The sequence below is a fragment of the Rattus norvegicus genome, chromosome 18 (assembly GCF_036323735.1).
Source record: "Rattus norvegicus strain BN/NHsdMcwi chromosome 18, GRCr8, whole genome shotgun sequence".
Taxonomy (NCBI): domain Eukaryota; kingdom Metazoa; phylum Chordata; class Mammalia; order Rodentia; family Muridae; genus Rattus; species Rattus norvegicus.
Window position 1 is genome coordinate 23926032 of NC_086036.1, and position 19277 is coordinate 23945308.

Sequence of the window (19277 nt, forward strand, 5' to 3'; positions counted from 1 at the left end):
TTTTAAGGGCTAGAAGAGAAGCAATTCATGTTCAACGGGCTTAGAGTCTGTATATTTTAGAGATCTAATACCCAACAATGAAGATGCTTAGCACAACTGAGCATAGCAAAATGGTTACAGTGTGAAGTTTAATGTTATACATCTTAGTATATGTGGAAAAAATAAAGGAAAACAAATGTGTGTGCATGAGTGGTGTTCGTTGATCAGTACAGACATTTTTGAAGAGTCACTGTTATTCCCATAAGCTTCCTAAAAACAACTCAAGGAGAACGTCAGCAAATAGCAAAAAGTAAAAATAGCCTTAACCATGACGCATCACTGTGATGGTTCAAAGATCCCGGGGACAAAGTGAAGATCCTAAGTGAAGTTCAAAAGAGAAACAAAATTCACACGAGAGGCCAAGAGTTGGGAGACAGATGGAACTTCAGAACAGCAGTGCTAGAGGGCGGAAGGCAACAGGAAGTGACCTCACAAATTCTCAGGGAAAGTCATATTCCAGTGACCCTACATGCATATATGCTATCAGAACACAGGAGTTGTTCAGAAGATGTAACCTTTCTCAGAAAGCTACCACAGGGCATACTAAGTCAAAACAAACAAACAAACAAACAAACGAACGAACAAAGTAAACTAAGAAAAGAAAAGATTTTGATCTGGGAGCAGAGAAAAATGGATTCCGATGCATGGTTCACCTTCTCTTTTTTATTTATTCTGAGACTTCAGCCCAAGGAATGGTGCCACCCACATTCAGTTAGCCCTGTCTAGAAACTTTCTCAAAGACACAGGCCTGTTCCTAGATTCTAAATTATCTCAGTTGTTTTCCGTCAACCTGACATAAACGTGTTACCCAGGAAGAGAGAGCCTCACTCGAGGAATTACCTCCATTAGATTGACCCGTGGGCACATCCATGGGGCAATTCCTTGATTAGTGATTGATGTGGGAGGCTTAGCCCACTGTGCCAAGTGGTCCCGGGTCGAGTTGTATAAGAAAACAAGCCAAGCAGGGATGGGGAACAAGCCAGTCAGTAGCATTTCTCCCCAGCCCCTGCTTCAGTTCCTGCCTCTGTGCTCCTGACTTGAGCTCTCTGTCATGTCTTTCTTCCCTTGATGTAACCTCTAAGCCAAATAAACCCTTTCCTCCCCAACAAACTAAAATACAGATCCTGTCAAGTCGACAAGCAGTATTAACCATCATATAGACAATGGACAATTGAAAAACATAGCAAAGGAAATCTCTCACACACAAGCTTAGGTAATGTAAGAATGACTAAATAAAAAATGGCCACATGCACAACGGTGGTCCCAATATACCACCTACTTATAGGAGCTGTATGTATTTCTACAGGTACACGCCATTGTGCCCACACCACAAAACTGTCTGCCAAAAATTCCTCAGAAAGCTGTGGTGAGAGTGGGTTGAGATCAATGGGTCAATAGGTCAATGGGTCAAGAGCTTCCATGTAAGCATGAGGACTAGGGTTCAGGTCCCCAGCACCCCCATAAAGCAGAAGGGCATGGCATCCCACCTGTAACTACAGTGCTCAAGAGTCAAGACAGGATAACCCAGAGCAAGATGGCTAGCTAGATTAACTAAACCAATGAGCTTTCAGTTCAAGTTGGAAAGCGATGAAGAAAAACATCCAGCATCACCCTTATGTGCACATGTGTACACACACCCATGCTTGTACACATGCCTATGCATATGAACATGCTTTACCAAGACATGTACACTACCTACACATACACACAGGAGAAAAAGAGATTTGAAGTCGTCTTTGGCTCCATAGAAAGTTTGAGGCCAGCCTGGGAGTTTTCTAGAAACTAGGATTAACCCCTTGTGGAGGATGGATAAGGACTGTAAGCATGAAAATGATGGGGCTGGCACTGGGGAGGGAGCTAAGGCCTTTCTTATGCTTGAGGAAGTCAGTAACAGAGAACACTTAAAAATGGGACATCAGGCAGCACCGTAAGTTCTCTGGAGAGGTAGAGGGGAAATCGAAGGGAGGCACTAGATCAGTGGCTCTCAACCTTCCCAATGCTGTGGCCCTTTGATACAGCTCCTCATGTTGTGGTGACCCCCAACCATAACATTATTAACATTGCTACTTCATCACTGTAATTTTGCTGCTGTTATACATTGTAGTGAAATTGTTTGTGTTGTCCATTGGTTTTAAGCACCTCCTATCAAAGAGTTAGTGGACTCTGACAGGTCGAGAACTGCTGCACTAGCACCATAAGCAGTCTGCAGAGAGCAGAGGCTGATCCTCTAAGCATTTTGCCTTTATAACTTGGTATGTATATGTTCATGATGCGCACACACACACACACACACACACACACACACACACACACGCATATCCATGCATGATCCTGGGAAAGCAAGAGGACACCTCAGCTGTCATTCCTCAGGAGTCATCTGTCTTGGATTTGTGTGTGTGTGTGTGTGTGTGTGTGTGTGTGTGTGTGTGTGTGTGTGAGAGAGAGAGAGAGAGAGAGAGAGAGAGGAGAGAGAGAGAGAGAGAGAGAGAGAGAGAGAGAGAGAGAGAGAGAGTGTCTTACTTGATTGCAGCTCACCAGGTAGGCTAGGTTAGCTGGTTCCAGAGTCCTAGTATCAATTTCTTGCAAGGCCAGCACTTTATCACCTGAGCTGTCTGTCCTTCAAGTCCTTTCCTATTCAACTTTAGCAAATAAAATGAAACGATTGCTGCTTGATGCATAAGATGTTAGGGGGTAGTTTCCTGAGTTCAGCCATCTCAGAACAAGATTCACCCTGCTGACAGGATCAAAACTGAGGTCATGTTCCTAGCTCCCACGACCCAACCCCAACCCTGCTTCTTCAGATGTTTTGTGTTGGTCCATTAGCCGTATAAAGAGGGAAGATGCTGTTATCCTGTCATCTAACCAAGGCACACAAGTCATGCATGTGCTGCCTGTCTTGACTTAATTGACTGCGTGCTTTCTTCCCACTCCCTTGTTTCATTATCACTCTAAATTCCAGGTCAGAGTCCAGGACAGAACCTAGCTACAAAAGCTGACTCAGGGACCCAGTCGCCAATGATAAGATAACTTCCTTGCTGTCAAAAGATACCTCAATGCAACAGCCCACCCCGCTCTGTGTTCCAATCCTTTAAAACTATTGTACTGTCTCCCTTCCAGGTCCCGGTCGAGATCCCAAACTGACTGCCTCCCTGCACATGCGCAGAAACTAAAGCTTTCATTTTAAGCTACTGTTTCTGAGATGAGTTTTCTTGACTTCCACCCCTGAAACCCAACAAAAACAATGGGAGTAACACACTACAAGGTCGAGAGTCCGTGTGAAAGACTGCACTAGACAGCAGAAACAGCATGTTCAATCCAAAGCAAGAAGAGTAAGGGTCTGGGATGGATAATAACCATCTTGCAGAGAAACCTACTTATCTAGAGATGAAAGAGAAGCAGGGTATTCCCAAGCAATAACAAGCGATGGGGTGTCAGCCAATGGGAACTGAAAGAACAAAGAAGCAGAGTCTGCGGTCTGTAAGGGGAGGAATGATTGGTTTGCCACTTGGCCAATCCTCTCTAAGGAATAAATGAGTAGCAGCAGCCAAGCTTGAGGCTTGCTCAAGAATTTGTGGGTGTGCAGACAGTAGCAGCTTGATCATGGGTGTCAGATCCAAAGGAACCCCCAATTCTGCACACTCTAAAAGGCAGTCCAAATAACCAGAAATGACCTTAACTTGGACCGTAGGAGGATTTCTGGGTTAGATAAAAGCCAGCATTCCTCAGATCTTGTGAAACCAGTTCCTATCTGCCATTTTCCTTACTTCCAGCACAAAGGGCATATGGCTCCATTGGCATATCAAAGCACAAAGGCCACGAGGCTCCTGCAGTGTCACAAGTACCTGTTATACATTTCATCTGTTATACATCTTGGCCCTTCTCACCTCTCCAGGCTTCCCCTCTCTCCAGATACAAGTTTGTTCCCTTTACAAGGCTTCTGCCTTGCTCCTGAATTCTCTCCATTCTCTCTCTCTGGTTGTCCTCTCTTCTCTCACAGATAGCCCTAGCGATGCTCGATTTACTTCTTTCTTTCTCTGCTCTGGACTCCTCCAGATGCCTCAAGCTGTTCTCTCTCTCATATCTACCATAAAAACTTTAAATACCATGTCAGCCCTTTCCTTACTTTGTCCCTTCACGTGGACTGGCCACACCCACAGGACTTTGCGTCCTGCCATGGAGATGCTTGCATATGCATGTTTCTCAAAGCTCTATCTACAGTACCTAGGACACGGAGTCAGCCTGGATGAAAACATTTGCGGTTGTTTTGTTTGTAGCTTTTCTTTCAGTCAGACAAGGGCTCCTGGACTCCCCCCTTCCCCTTTGTACCATTTAGCCAGCTGACTGACACGTGAAGTTAGTTCCCACCAGTGGGGTAAGCTGCAGTCACCATCTAGGTTAGGGATAAAAGACAGCAGCCATTTTGGCCGGTAACGTTCACTTTGTATGCTCCTTTATGAGACAGGGACTGTTCTTTCTCAACAGTTTGGGGGCTCTCTAGGATCTCAAATTCATACCCAAGAGTGTTTGGATCCCTTACTTGGGGGAGGGCAGAATACTCTACTCCCGTTACAGTCCTCCCCCACCCCTAGGGTCTAGGGTAAAGAACACTCTTTTGAATCAATAAGGACACCAGGACAGAACATTTCTCAGCAGTGTGGAGAGGGCCTAGAAAATGCCACAACAACCAGATAACTCTTGTGCACAAGACCAAGGTGTGAAACGCAAAAGTTTGGCAAAATACCAAATGTGGTTGGCTGGGACGTTCTGGAGGTTGAATAAGAGTGAATGAGATGTGTCGTTGACACAAAGCAAATGTAGAGTCCTGACCCATAGCTTCCTGGGGCCTCACTGACTTCTTTTTGCTAAAAAAATGACTTAACACAGGACAGTTTTGTCAGAGACTGACAAAGCACTCAAGACCAGAATATGAAAAACAAAACAAAACAACAAAACAAAACCCTCCATTAGTGGAGGTGAGATTCTGATTGGTTATCAGAGTTTGAGAAACTTCTATTGCATGAGGTTGAGACTCTAATAGTTTAACTCCCACAGAGCCAGGATGGGACATAATTAGGTAGAGAAATCTAAGGAAGTCCTCCACCCCCAGACAGAAGGTAACTAACTCTTAACCCCTGTGGCCAACTCAGAGTTCCTTGCCTCATTCAGTATTCATAGATCTACCCGATCTCAGCCCACACCACACTCAGGAGGGACAAAAGGCTACCTACACACACACACACACACACACACACACACGCACACACATACACACACACATACACACACACATACACACACACACACACACACACACACACACACACACACACACACACACACACAACCCTTTCTTTTCCAAGTTTCTCCAGGTGGTCCTAGAGTGACTGTGCAATGTATGGGATTTGGGGCACACCTCCTGGTTCCTTCTGCTTCTTCTATGAGTTCCTTGGGATCCCAGAGGAGGTCAAAACATGATCTAGATGACATTACTTGGAGTTTGAAGCTACAAACAGTGTGGTGAGGTCCTAAACACACAGAGCACATGAGCTGTCTCCTTATCAATCCATGCTGATCCTATTGGTGCCCTTTTTTTGTTTTTGTTTTTTTGTTTTTAAGAAAAGGGCTGTCTACATTTAATCTGTAATGTGTATGGTGGATTCTCAGAGTCTTGTGCTCTGGTGGAGTATGTGATCATTTTATCATGGAACTGAGTTCACCAAAAACAAAAAACAAACATGTCGCTTTGTCACCGTCTTGGCTGGTACCCTCATCAAGATGGAGACAGCCAAGTGATTTGGCTACCACCTTGGTTAGTGATGTCATTAAGATACTGACCACCACATGCCATCTTGGTTAATGTGCTATGTGGAATGAACCAAAGCAATGGCGTCCATTAAGCTTCCTGGTACCACTGAGCCCTCAGGGAATCATTACACCCCTAGAATTTCCTGTACCATGCTCACATATCACAATCCTCTTCTCCCAGTTTCTTTTTATCTTTACTTTTTGATTTCACCTTCTTGATGCCTCTTGGGATCAAAGAAATAGGAGACGCAAAGGAGACTCCAACACAGGGCTGTATCACTGAGTCATAAGATCAATGTATTTCCACATCAGACTAAAGAGAAAATAGCAGACATTCGTGGTAGGGTTTCTGTTATTGTTGATGATGTTTGTTTTAATTATGACACATTGTTTTGCACCGTATGTTTACTGGTTTCTAGAGAGGACTTAGGAGTTTTCCCAGCCACATGCCTTCAACACTAGCCAGCATCAAAGGGAGCTGACACTTTGAGATGTCTAGACTTGGAAATCTCTTGTGAATGTGTGAAACAGCTCAAGAAAGACTTAGGGAGACACAGGCCTGGCCATAATCTAAAGAAGAGACAGCCAGGTGTCGGTAAGCTGCTGCTAGGTGAGTGGCTACAATAGCTGGATACAAAGTGAAGTCAGCCTGCTTGGGCTGGGGTCGTGGTGGGGGCTGGTGTCGGGGTGGGGTCTGTGGTCTGGGTGGGGGCTGGGGTTCAGGAGACCTGCTCTCTTTATGCCTGCTCTCTTTGCCTGGTATCCCCAAGCCTCTTTTTTCTTTTCTTTTCTATTTTTAAAGACTTGTTTATTTGTTTTATATGATTGCACTGTCGCTGTCTTCAGACACATCTGAAGAGGGCATCAGATCCCATTACAGATGTTCTAAGCTACCATGTGGTTGCTGAGAATTGAACCCAGGACCTCTGGGAGAACAGTCAGTGTTCTTAACCACTGAGCCATCTCTCCTTAACCAATGTATTTTCCTCCTTTCCAAGACTCCTCTGCTCTGTTTTCTGCCTACTTGTTTCTACTCCATTGGTCCCTGAATGTGCTGGGTTTTTGTCTTACCCTCCAGTTCCAGATATGAGATCAGACTGTGGGGGGAAACAGGGCAATACCATCCCTCTCTAAGGTCTTTCAACTCTCCAGAGTTTTGACAGTTCCTTAGCCACACTCTTCCAGATGCTGTACTCAACCATCTGCTGTGCCTGCTGTGTCTGCTGTGCCTGCTGTGCCTGCTGTGTCTGCCGTGTCTGCCATGCCTGCCGTGTCTGCTGTGTCTGCCGTGCCTGCCGTGCCTGCCGTGCCTGCCGTGTCTGCTGTGTCTGCTGTGTCTGCTGTGTCTGCTGTGTCTGCTGTGCCTGCCGTGTCTGTCGTGTCTGCTGTGTCTGCTGTGTCTGCTGTGTCTGCTGTGTCTGCCGTGCCTGCCGTGCCTGCTGTGTTTGCCGTGCCTGCCGTGCCTGCCGTGCCTGCTGTGCCTGCTGTGCCTGCTGTGTCTGCTGTGTCTGCTGTGTCTGCTGTGCCTGCTGTGCCTGCATCTCTCCATCATCCACTTAGACTCATCCAAAACGGAAAGCATAGTTATGGCACCAGAAAAAGCGTCTTGTGTTTTCATAAGATTTGCCTGGGAACTTAAAAACCATGTAGTTTAACACTGTGTATACCAGTGATATTGATTTATGACATTACCCTAAGTATATAGTTTGGATTAAACTTTCTTTTACTCAGTACAGCACAAAGCTGGTCTCTGAGTGAGACAATTGCCATCTTTCCATGTCCTGTGAGGGGCTCAGCTACACACAGTATACTTGATCTGAACCTCACACTAGCTGAGAATAAGACTACACTCCCACTTTCTCTGGCATTTTCTCAGTGTTTGTTGATCCAAACAATTAAGAAAATCACGTTCCATTTCCTACATGAAGAGCCATTACCTCGCCACCAAAACAGAGACATTTCCTGAACAAACATCACAAAGGGCTCCTTCCCACCCTGGTATTCCCAGGCAAGCTCTCTGCACCAGCCGTATAAGACAGGAAATGGGAGCTCCCCATCCCTGCCCTGAGTGTGTAAGGTGCGTGTTAGGAGGTGGTGATGTGTGAATACATGTGAATGTGTATATGCATGCATGTGGAGGCCAGAGGACAATCTCAGCTGTTATTCTGGTGTTACCCTCTCTGGTTTTCTGAGCTAAGATCTCCCAACACTGTCTGCCTCAACTAGGATGACTGACAACTGAACTTCAGAGCTAAGATTACAAGCAAATGCCAATCATTTCTGGCACTTTTTTTTTTTAAAGGTGGGCTCTCAGGTATCAGGCTCAGGTACTTGTTATATATGCAAGGCAAGCACTTCACTGACTGAGTCATCGCCCCATCCTGAGAACCATCCCCTCCTTCTATAAAGTCCCTGAATATAGGTGGGGAGTTTCTGTATGCACATGGCCACTTTGCCCAATGTTAGCCACATTTGCTTTCTTATGATAGTAGACCCTTTCCTAGTCCTCAGTTACCACCCCTGCCTCTGGAATTGACCTTCTGGGATCTCTTTGGCTCTCTTCTTTCCTAAGGCCACAGCCTTAGGAAACGTCCACAGTAAGCACTGTTCTTACCAGCCGGAACACGGACATCCCAGGTCAGCAGCTCCTTCAGCCTGTAGGGAAAAAAGCAGAGGGTCAGCTCCGTGGCCTATCAGTCTGAAGCCCTAGAGAACAGGTGCTGTGTGAATTGTCAGTCTGTCCCCAAGTGTTTTGACTGGAGCTAGCTTCCAGAAACAGCTCTGACCAGCTGGAGGTGTGAGCCATTCTCCTGGCCTGTATGCAAGCAGGCGTTTCTAGTCTTCTTCCTCCACTTCCCCTTTAGAGAATACCTGGCCCTTCACTCTGGGCTCCATTCAGGGGGTAGGGAAGTACCCTGTCCAGAGCCCAAATTTTGAAGTGGGGGAGAGGGAGTATTCTTGTGTGTGCACATGCATATTGTGTGTGCATGCTTGTGGAAGAAGAGGTCAACTCTGGGTGTTGTTCCTCAAGAGCCACCACATTGTTTCTCTCTCTCTCTCTCTCTCTCTCTCTCTCTCTCTCTCTCTCTCTCTCTCTCTCTCCCTTCCCTCTTTCTTTCATGTACATGTGGAATGTGTGCGTGATGGAGGGCCCACATGTGTCTACATACATGTAAAGCAGTGGTTTTCAACATTCCTAATCCCGTGACTCTTTAATATAGTTCCTCGTGTTGTGGTGACCTCCAGTTGTAAAATTATTTTCATCGCTACTTCATAATTTTGCTAGTGTAATGAATTGTAATTGTGTTTTCTGATGGTCTTAGGTAACCCTTGACTCTGAAGGGGTCGAGACCCACAGAACTGCTTATTTAGAGACCAGCGTTGATGCTGGATGTTTTCTTTGAGCCTCTCCACTTTATATATTGAGGCAGCGTCTCTACCTGAACCCAGAGTGTACTGATTCAACTAGTATAGTTAGCCAGTTTTCCATAGGAATCCCTGTCTCTACCTCCAAAGACTGGGATTATAGGTGGGCAGACACACATTAAAGGTATTTTGCACCCAAATCCCAGTTGACATATTTATATAGCATTACCCAGTTCACTACTCCTTCAGTACCCACCTTGTTTTTTGAGGTAGGGTCTCTCACTGGGACTTGGAGCTCAGCAGTAGACTAGGTTGTCTGGGCAGTGAGTCCTAGGGACTCCCCTGTCTCTGCCTCCCAGTTCTGGAGTCCAAACTTGTGCCACCCATGCCCACGTAATTCATAATTTTAACTGCTCCCATCTCCACGCAACCCAGTCATCACCATGTGTTCTGCGAGGGGCTCTGATACCCAAAGGCTGTTTACTTGTGGTGGTTTGGAGAGGAATGCCCCCATAGGCTTATATTTGTTTAACCACCAGGAAGCGGGATTAGAAGGATTAGGAGGTGTAGCCTTTTTGGAGTGGGTGTGGTCTTGTTGGAAGAAGTGTCACTGGATGTGGGCCTTTGAGGTTTCAAAAGCCAATGTTAGACCCAGCTGTCTCTGTCTCTGCTTACTGATTAGGATACATCTCTCAACTACTTCTCCAGTACCATGCCTGCCTGTTGCCATGCTCTCTGCCAGGATGATAATAGACTAAGCCTTCCTCCCAATTAAATTCCTCCTCTTAGAGAGTTGCTGTGGTCACGGCGCCTCTGCACAGCAATAGAACACTGACTAAGATGATACTTGATATAAACCTTTTAATCAGCACCTCATTATAGAGCTGAGCCTGGTCTTGAGCTAGCATTCCTCCAGTCTTTCCATTGCTGGTATTATAGGAGTGAAGTATGAGGCCTGGCCCCTTGATTTTTACTGGGTGTCAAAAAAAGGAAAAGTCACTTTGCTAATGAACAGCACAGTTAGGAATTAAGCCCAGATCAATCACATTCCAAACCTGCCCCAGCTGCTGGCTGTCCCCAAGATGCTGAATCTGTGGTGTTCATGTCCCCTTTGTCTGCTTCTAGCACAGGCCCACAGAAAGGACACAGTCAATAGTTATCTACTGAAAAGGCGTGTGGAACATCTGGAAATGGTATTTCTGCAACAGTGGCTTATATGGTTGGGTGAGGATACTCATTTGTGGGGCATCTTTGAGAATGGATGACACCGGTCATTCTACAGGGAGAAACATGAAAGCCGGGGAATGCTGAGATTTTCCTAATGCTTGGCATGTTTGTGTTCACGTATGTGTGGGTACATATGTACATGTGTGCAGATGTGTGGTAAAGGTGTTCTTTAGTCATTTCCTCCTAATTAGAACATTTAATCGTGAAGGGAAGCTCATTAAGACGTACAATGTTCTAAATGGAGATGAAACATCCCATCTTCTGTCCTTCAGGGAAGATTGCTAAAACAGGAAGCCATCAACTCATGACTTCATGAGGTCCTTACAACAACTCATCAGACTCCCTAGATGTCATAAGCTTATATCACGGTAAGAACTGCTAAGAGATACTTTCTGACAAACAGATTCCTAGAGCAGGCTCAGACCAACTGAACCATCGAGGAAAGGCAAAGAGCAGCCAAGCTGCCTGCAAGAGTTCCAGACCATGGGGTTTGGAGAGATGGTTCGGTGGTAAAGAGCATGGGCTGCTTTTCTAAAGGACCTGGATTCAGTTCCCAGCGTCTACATGGTGGCTCAGAACTATCTGTGGTTCTTGTCCTAGGGGATCCAGCATCCTCTTCTAGCCTCTGGGAGCACTCTCTGCACATGGTGTACAAATGTACACTCAAGAAAACACTTAATACACATAAAGTAAGACAGATATACAGACAGACAGGCAGGCAGGCAGGCAGGCAGGGCAGGAAGAACTCAGACCAATTGAGTGCCCAGAAAAGACACTCTCCAACTTGTCAAGCTGCCTGCAGGCTGTACAGTGTGCTTCAGGTTTCCTCCTCTGTGAGCTGTTGCCTGTACTGGGATGGGCTTTGGCCATGCAGTTGCCTGAGTTACTTCTGCTCTTGTAAACAACCCCAATAAAACTCATCAATTCACCAACTTGGCCTTCGGTGGTTTGGTCTGTTGGGGACTCTATCTGGGGTGAGTACACATTTCTTCACACCTTCTCAGTAATTGTGTCTCACAACAGGAGGCCAGAGGAGAATCTCAGAAGTTCCTCAGGCACCATCTATCTTGGGTTTCCTTTGAGAGACAGAGTCTTTCATTGGCCTGGAACAATTTGGCAAGTGGTTTGCCCTGATCATCAAGGCACCTTGATGACCTGAGTCAATACTTAGGGCCCACGTTGTAGAATGAGGGAACTGATTTCTGAAAGTTGTTCTCAGATCTTCACATGAGGCACAATATGCCCCAGTCAGATACAATAAATAAATACATGTAAAACAGGAGAGCAAGGGCTGGAGAGATGGCGCAATGGTTAAGAACACTGGCTGCTCTTCCAGAGGACCTGAGTCCATTTCCCAGCGCCTCATGTGGCAGCTCATAACTGTCTATGACTCCAGTTCCAAGGGATCTCTTCTGGCCTCCTAGGCACAAGACATACAAGTGCATACATTCAGGCAGAACATCCAAACACATAAAATGAAATGAGAGAGAGAGAGAGAGAGAGAGAGAGAGAGAGAGAGAGAGATCCTCAGATTCCAGATCCACTGCGCCTTGCTTTCCACTATTTCTCTGCATGCTGAGGTGATTTCCAAAGTAGTGAAGGGGCTACCGTGGTCCACATTAATCTTTATGAACTCTTACATCAGAACTCTGGTTATATTAGCTACTGTGGTAGTTTAGAATAGCTCACCAATTCTTTGTCATATTTCTCTGGCTTGAGTCTAATTTGAATGTCCTCAGAGGTACCAATGCCAAAGCTTGGTCCTCAGGGTGGTGGAACTGAGAGATTCTCTTCACAGCAACAAAACCCTGACTAAGACAGCAGCTGGTATCAGGAGTGGGGTATTGATGTGATAGATCAGACCATGCTTTTTGTTTGAAGTAAGATGAAACGTTTTGGGACTTTGAACTAGAATAGCAGTTGAATACTTTAAATGAGGCTCAATGGGACATACTAATAGAAGCCTGGAAGACAGCCTGGAAGGGTGATTTGAACTATGGGAGTTGGGCTCAGGAAGTTTCAGAGGAGAATAATATTAATATGTGGCTTGGAGACTAAAATTGTGATATTTTGGTGAAGAATATGGCTGTTTTCTGTCCTTGTCCAAACCTGCAGCTAAATTGAAGAGTTATGGATTAAGAGCTTTGGCAGAGGAATTTTCAGACAGCCTAGTATTAACTGTATTGCTTGGTCCTTAATAGTCATACTTGTGCAGATCTATAACGAAAGGGAGCCAGCTGAGCAAGAAAAAATTACAAAGTGTACAGTTTGAGGAGAAAAGGAGCACCAAGAAAAGTTTAAAGAAAAACCTGATCCTAAATGGGATAAAGAGAGTGATGACCTCAGGGCAAGAGCCCACTCAGCTATGCTTCCAATTTGTGAAAAGAAAGGAAAGGAAAGTTTAGAGCTAAGTGGTGGTGGCTGATACCTTTAATCCCAGCACTCAGGGGACAGAGGCAGGCACATTTCTGAGGTCAAGGCCAGCTTGGTCTATAGAGTGAGTTCCAGGACAGCCAAGCATAGCCAGTGAAGAAAACCATCCAAAGCAGAAAAGGGGTAAAAAAAAAAAATTGAACAACGGGGCCATGTTTCAGCCCAGGACTTGGCAGCTTTGGCCATGTGGTTCTGGCTTTAGGGTCACAGATGCAAGAAAGTGGTTATGGATTCTCTCTCCACAACTAAGGAAAGCTGCTGAGGTCAGACATGTGTCAGGAGGCCCAGAGAGTCCATTGCCTGAAGCTGTGAAAGTGAAGCCTGATTGCCTTGGAGAACCCAAAGTGTTGGAGGTGCCAGAACTATGAAATGTCTGCTGAGGAGAGCTGCTAACAGGGAGTAGAACCAACCCAAGAGAAAGAAGAGTGTTGCAGTCAACAAAACTGAAAGGAGTTGGAGATCTGTAGAGCGCTTTTGACATCAGATGTGGAGAGGCAGAGTCTGGAGTTTTCCCAGCTGAGTTTTGTTTTGCTTAGGTCCAGTATTACCTCATTATGCTCTTTTTCCTTCTTTTTTGGAATGGTAATTAATATCCTGTGCCATGTATGTTAAAAGTATGCAGTCTGCTTTTTCGTTTTGATTTTACAAGAGTTATAGCTAAGAGATTGCCATGAGTCTCCAAAGAGACTTTGAACTTTGGGCTTTTAAAGAACATTAAGACTGTTGTAAGCTATAAAGACTTTTGAAGTTGGGCTGAATTCAGTATGGTATGACTACAAGTCTATGGGGACAGTGATTAGAATGTGGTGATTTGAATAAGAATGTCCCCATAGACTCATAGATATGAATGCCCCATGTTTAAGACTCTTCAGCATTACAACCTGTCTACTTTCTTATTTTTTATGTTTCATACTTTATACTCTATCTCATAGCCCACCCCTACACACAGGATACCTTGAACTTCAGGTCTTGAAATACGACATGCGCTCTCTTATCTTTGTGTCTCTGAATTTAATCTGGGTTTGGAACATACACTTCATGCATGTAAACACACACTCATGTACATATACACAAATACCTAGTCTCATTACATTTCTACCTTAGCACTTGGTCCTGTTTTACTATGGCCTCGTGTGTGGCTCTCCCACACTGTGTGAGACTTGAGAGCTCACTGTGCAGCACTCAGAGAAGCAGCTTACATCATGCTTTCTAAATAAATAGATTGAGGAGAGAAAGAGATCATATTAGTGAATACATTAGTGGATATGTAGATATATGTATAGATAGATGGAGGTGTGGGTGAGCAAATGGGCAAATGGTCAATAGATAGAAGAAGAAGAAGAAGAAGAAGAAGAAGAAGAAGAAGAAGAAGAAGAAGAAGAAGAAGAAGAAGAAGAAGAAGAAGAAGAAGAAGAAGAGGAAGAGGAAGAGGAAGAGGAAGAGGAAGAGGAAGAAGAGGAAGAAAGAAAGAAAGAAAGAAAGAAAGAAAGAAAGAAAGATAGATAGATAGATAGATAGATAGATAGATAGATGGATGGATGGATGGTAGATAGATAGATACTTATCCTGAAGGGAAAATTGTTTGAAAGTCTCTCCTTTTGGGGAATGTGAAGCCTTTTTTCTAGACTACACTCCCTTACTCTGAAAAAAATGGAATTGAACACGGTGGGCCAGTATCCCAGCCAATCTGAAGAGCCATAATAGAGTAACCATCCTCAAGGGACTAGAGAATAAACTTTGGTCTCTCAAAAGCTTCCACAGAATTACCACACTGGTGCCTTTCCCACTGTCACTGAACTTGAGCATGGGGCAGTAGGAGTAAAAATACCAAAAGTCACTCATGAAATGGGGATGAAGGAAGAAGAGGGCTACATGTGAGGGCTTGTGCTAGAACATGTGAGGACCTTGGTCCAGATACTCTCATGAAAGTCATAAAACCTGTGCTTCTCTTAAAGACCTCTTGCCTCAGAGATGAGGAGATTAAGTTCCCAAAAGGAAATCCAGCATTGACCCTGGTTTGTGAAATGCCAGCCCCAAGGATATCAAAGTTTTGCCTACTGAAGAGATATGTGTGTTCTCTGGGCAGAAAAGACATCTGCAGCTGTGTAAGACATGAATAAGTCGGGGTTGGGGATTTAGCTCAGTGGTAGAGCACTTGCCTAGCAAGCGCAAGGCCCTGGGTTCGGTCCTCAGCTCCGAAAAAAAAAAAAAAAAGACATGAATAAGTCACAGAAGTCATCCTAGGTCAGCAAAGATTGCTTATTCCCCATGTGGCCCCAGGGCCAGGATCCAGGACATGGGAGTCACCACCCAAGGAAACGAAAGGTTGATGCAGGAGCCACAACCCAGCACAGGGGCTGGGAGGGCACATCAGCACGTGCCAGCAGGCGATGGGATTTAGGCCAGACTAACCTGAATTCAGCACCAACCCAGCTTAGCCAGTGGTCCCAAAGCAAGCCCAGAGAAGGTCACTCTGGGTGGTCAGTATTAGAGAAAGGGCCTGCCAGAGCCCAAGAAGTCAAAAGCTGTTATGTTTCTCCCATACAAGAGCAAGCTTATTTTCTTCCTGCCTTCCTTCCTGTCTTCCTGCTTTCCTTTTCTTTCCTTCCTCTATCTACCTACCTATCTATCTATCTATCTATCTATCTATCTATCTATCTATCTATGTCTGTCTATAATCTATTTATCTAACCATATATCTATCTATAATCTATCCATCTATCTATCAGCTATCTATCTATCTATCTATCTTTGTCTGTCTATAATCTATTTATCTAACCATATATCTATCTATAATCTATCCATCTATCTATCAGCTATCTATCTATCTATCTATCTATCTATCTATCTATCTTTGTCTGTCTATAATCTATTTATCTAACCATATATCTATCTATAATCTATCCATCTATCTATCAGCTATCTATCTATCTATCTATCTATCTATCTATCTATCTATCTATGTCTATATGTCTATAATCTATTTATCTAACCATATATCTATCTATAATCTATCTATCTATCTATCTATATCTATCTATCTATCTATCTATCTATCTATCCACCCACCCATCTATCTATCCATCCCTCTAGCCATCTGTCCACCTATCTATCTATTCTGAGACAGGGTCTCATGTATCCTAGGTTGTCCTCAGTCTCACTCTGTATCCAACAATAACCTTGAACCTCTGATCTTCCCTCTGACAAGTGCTGGGGTTACAGGCATGCATCACCACAGCCAGCCAGTTTATGTGCCGAGGAAGACTGAACCCAGGGCTTATGTCATGCTAGCCAAACAGCCTATCAACTATTCACACCTCCAGCTGTTTTTGTTATGAAATTCATTATGGTATAATTTTCTTTCCACTTGCATGATAATTCTCTCTCTCTCTCTCTCTCTCTCTCTCTCTCTCTCTCTCTGTGTGTGTGTGTGTGTGTGTGTGTGTGTGTGTGTGTGTACATGTGCATGTGTGTATCTCTTTTCCCAGTTGCACTACCTTGCTTTTCTCCTCATCTTGCTTCCTCGTTTTTCTTTAATGCTATTTTATTATTGGTATACATATGAGCTAATAAAGACACTATTTTGTTTCCTCTTTCAATAAAGCAGGTGTTTGTGTGAAAGAGTCTTTGTCTTTCTTAGCAAATGGTCTCTATTTCTAGAATTATCCATGAGGTTGTTATGGAATATTTTAGTTCAAGAGCTTCAATATTTCTTTCTTTATTAATAGTTTAGTTCTTTGTTCTGGGTCACAGAACCTGGAACTCTTAGTTGATTCCTTCTGGACTCAGCCTAAGTCAGTGGGATATTACCAGAAAGCTTTATCAAGGTTCCTGGTTGAGTTCCAGCTCTGTTCTGAGAGCTAGAGACAGTTCTGGGGGCTCAGAAAAGGAACTGGTGTGTGGGAGAAAAGACTGGCATACATTAGCATACCTGCTGCCAATTGACCCTGAGCTGGAGGTAGAAATCGTAAAAGGCAAGCAATACCGACTGAATGAGCTTTTACCGAGGCTCAAGCACAAGGGAGGGCTGGGAAAATGGCTCCTTCGATGAAGTGCTCACTGCATAGCATGACCCTCAAGGTTTTCTTTCTTTTTTTTTTTTTTAAGCTGCAATCCTAAACAGAGTTCAGGGGTCTTATGAATCAGAACAAAGTTGACACCCACAGATATAAAGTCGATTCTGAGTAGAGGCCTAGTAAGAGGAAACAGGCATACCCACCTTAGGAGACTTAGGGCGGGGGCCCTCACACTACCAGCTACCAAACCTCAGCAGGTCCCTACTGACTTCGGGTCCCTACTGACCATTTTCCGCCTCCATGAGTGGAGTATTACACATCAAGCCCACAGCCCGGTGCCCACAGCCGGGGTGCCTACAGCCGGGGTGCCCTCAGCCGGGGTGCCCACAGCCGGGGTGCCCTCACCCGGGGTGCCTATAGCCGGGTATCTCTCTCCTTTGCCATCTCTTCTTCCTACACCCACACTCGAATCCCGAAAAGGCTCTAAGGACAATGAGTGACAGTTTTGCCTCAAACCAATGCCCAGGACTAAACACAGTAACCTGCCTCCATAGATGAAGTGGATGAGCCTAGGTGGAAATCAAGAATGAGCTGCACTTGTTCCGGAGGCACCCCAGCCCCAGACCTCAGTCTCCTGCCTGTAAAGTGGAGACCATATCACTGTAGTGTTTTGAGAATACAGAGAGTCTCTTGGTTTGGTACAACATGGGCTCAGCATGGTACCTAGGCTGTCCTCAGTCCCTTGGATTTCATGGGAGGCCTTTCAGCAGGGTTAGAGGAGAAGCAGCAGACGGCTACTTCCTTGAGTGGTGCCGACCCTCCAGTAGCATTGGACTTAATAGCCCTTTTCACCTCCAGGAGAAAGCCCGCTGCCCGAATCAACTGCCCTACAAGTGCCGGACTGAGGTTTTGGGTTTCCTAAGTCTCAAGGGGCACCTCCAGCCCTCCGCTCCACAAACCTGCCCCATCCTGTTTCCCAGGTCTGTACCTCCAGATCAACTTCCTGCCTGGAACCCCTCTTTGCACGTATTCCAGGGTTCTCTTACCTTATCAGGATCAGAGTATAGCGACCCTATTGACTCCACCCAGGGCACCCTGAAAGATCCAAGTAGGGAGACAGGTTCAGAGCTCCTGGCAGTGTGGGAGAGAAAGGACAGGAAGGGCTCCAAGCGGAAGTAGCTAAGCACTGTGGGCATATGTAATTTATGACGGGACTTTGTCCTCTGTCTCAGGAATATCCACTCCCACAGGTCCTCCTGCAGCCCCAGCCAGCAGCCTGGAAACTGTCTGCTCTTCAGTCTGAGCTGTGATAATCACTCCCTAGAGCCTCAGAGTCTGTGTCCTAAAAAGCTCTGCTTATCACTTGCCAAGCCCTGGGTGACAACCAGCTGACTGTCCAGACAGTTCGGTGTCTTCGAAGAGTGGTAGAGGTTCCAAGGTTGAGGAAGCATCTGAGTACTGGCTAGGGCTGAGACACGGTAGAGATATTGGAGTTATAAGGTCAGAACCTGGGTGGGTCCTGGCCGCCCACGCTAGCTAGGCTAAGCCACCCATCGTCAATAAAACACGTTTTTAAAAATCGGTAACCAAGGGGTTGGGGATTTAGCTCAGCGGTAGAGCGCTTGCCTAGCAAGCGCAAGGCCCTGGGTTCGGTCCCCAGCTCCGAAAAAAAAGAAAAGAAAAAAAAAATCGGTAACCAAAAACAGGAAAAGCAGGGAGAGAGAGACTCTGGGCTTGGAATGGACTTTTTGAAACCTCAAAGCCCATCCCCAGTGATACACTTCTTCCAACAAGGCCACACTTCCTAATCCTTTTAAATAGTGCCATTCTCTGGTTGCCAAGGAATCCGTGAGTCTATGGGAGCTTGTATCATTGAAACCACTGCATTCATTAGAGCTACATTGTGTAGAGGGACGAAGGGGTCCGGTGACCCTCCCAAGTCCACTTTCTGAATTCTCATATGGAGTCTAGGTTTAACCAGAGGACAAGAGGTGCCCGTGCCTAAGCACTCCTGGTCAAGGGAATGGTACTGCTCACCAGTGACCCACCATTGTTTCAGCTCATCTATCTTGGAAATGGTCAAACACATTATCAGAAGTGTGAAGTCTCTTCAGGGAGACAAGTTCCTCTTCTGACTGGCACTGGGCTTCAGCCTTCTCCCGGCACGAGATTCCCGAGAAAGTTCTATTTCCCAGGCACCTTTGTCTCAATACCCGGATAGCCAAAGTGGGACACAGGTGTGTCTCTTGAATACCTTTATTCCTAGTTTGTGTCACAAAACTTGGAAAAGTTGAGCATTCCCTAAGTGTGTGGAGTGTGTGAAGTGATTCATAGCTGTCTGATGATACTTGAGATTATGCTCCAGTTCTGGAGTCCGGAGGGCCTCAGGAT

The 19277-nt window shown here is 45.3% G+C and overlaps 2 protein-coding genes across 5 annotated transcripts in view; both read right to left on the minus strand.

The window, feature by feature from the left end:
- Myo7b (myosin VIIb) overlaps nt 1-18050 on the minus strand; it is an 81549-nt gene extending 63499 nt beyond the window's left edge. The window contains exons 1-2 of one of the 2 annotated variants that reach the window (NM_001191941.1): nt 17933-18018; nt 8459-8499 (exon numbers count right to left, since the gene is read on the minus strand). In NM_001191941.1, the coding sequence (NP_001178870.1) occupies nt 8459-8476 (18 nt within the window). In that variant the 5' untranslated portion in view covers nt 8477-8499; nt 17933-18018. Of the gene's footprint in view, nt 1-8458; nt 8500-17932 lie in introns of both variants that reach the window. The other variant, XM_006254600.5, reaches the window with a different exon arrangement.
- The window catches only part of LOC120098222 (uncharacterized), a 702255-nt gene that overhangs the window by 25322 nt on the left and 657656 nt on the right, over nt 1-19277 (minus strand). The gene's annotated exons all lie outside the window — the stretch shown is intronic.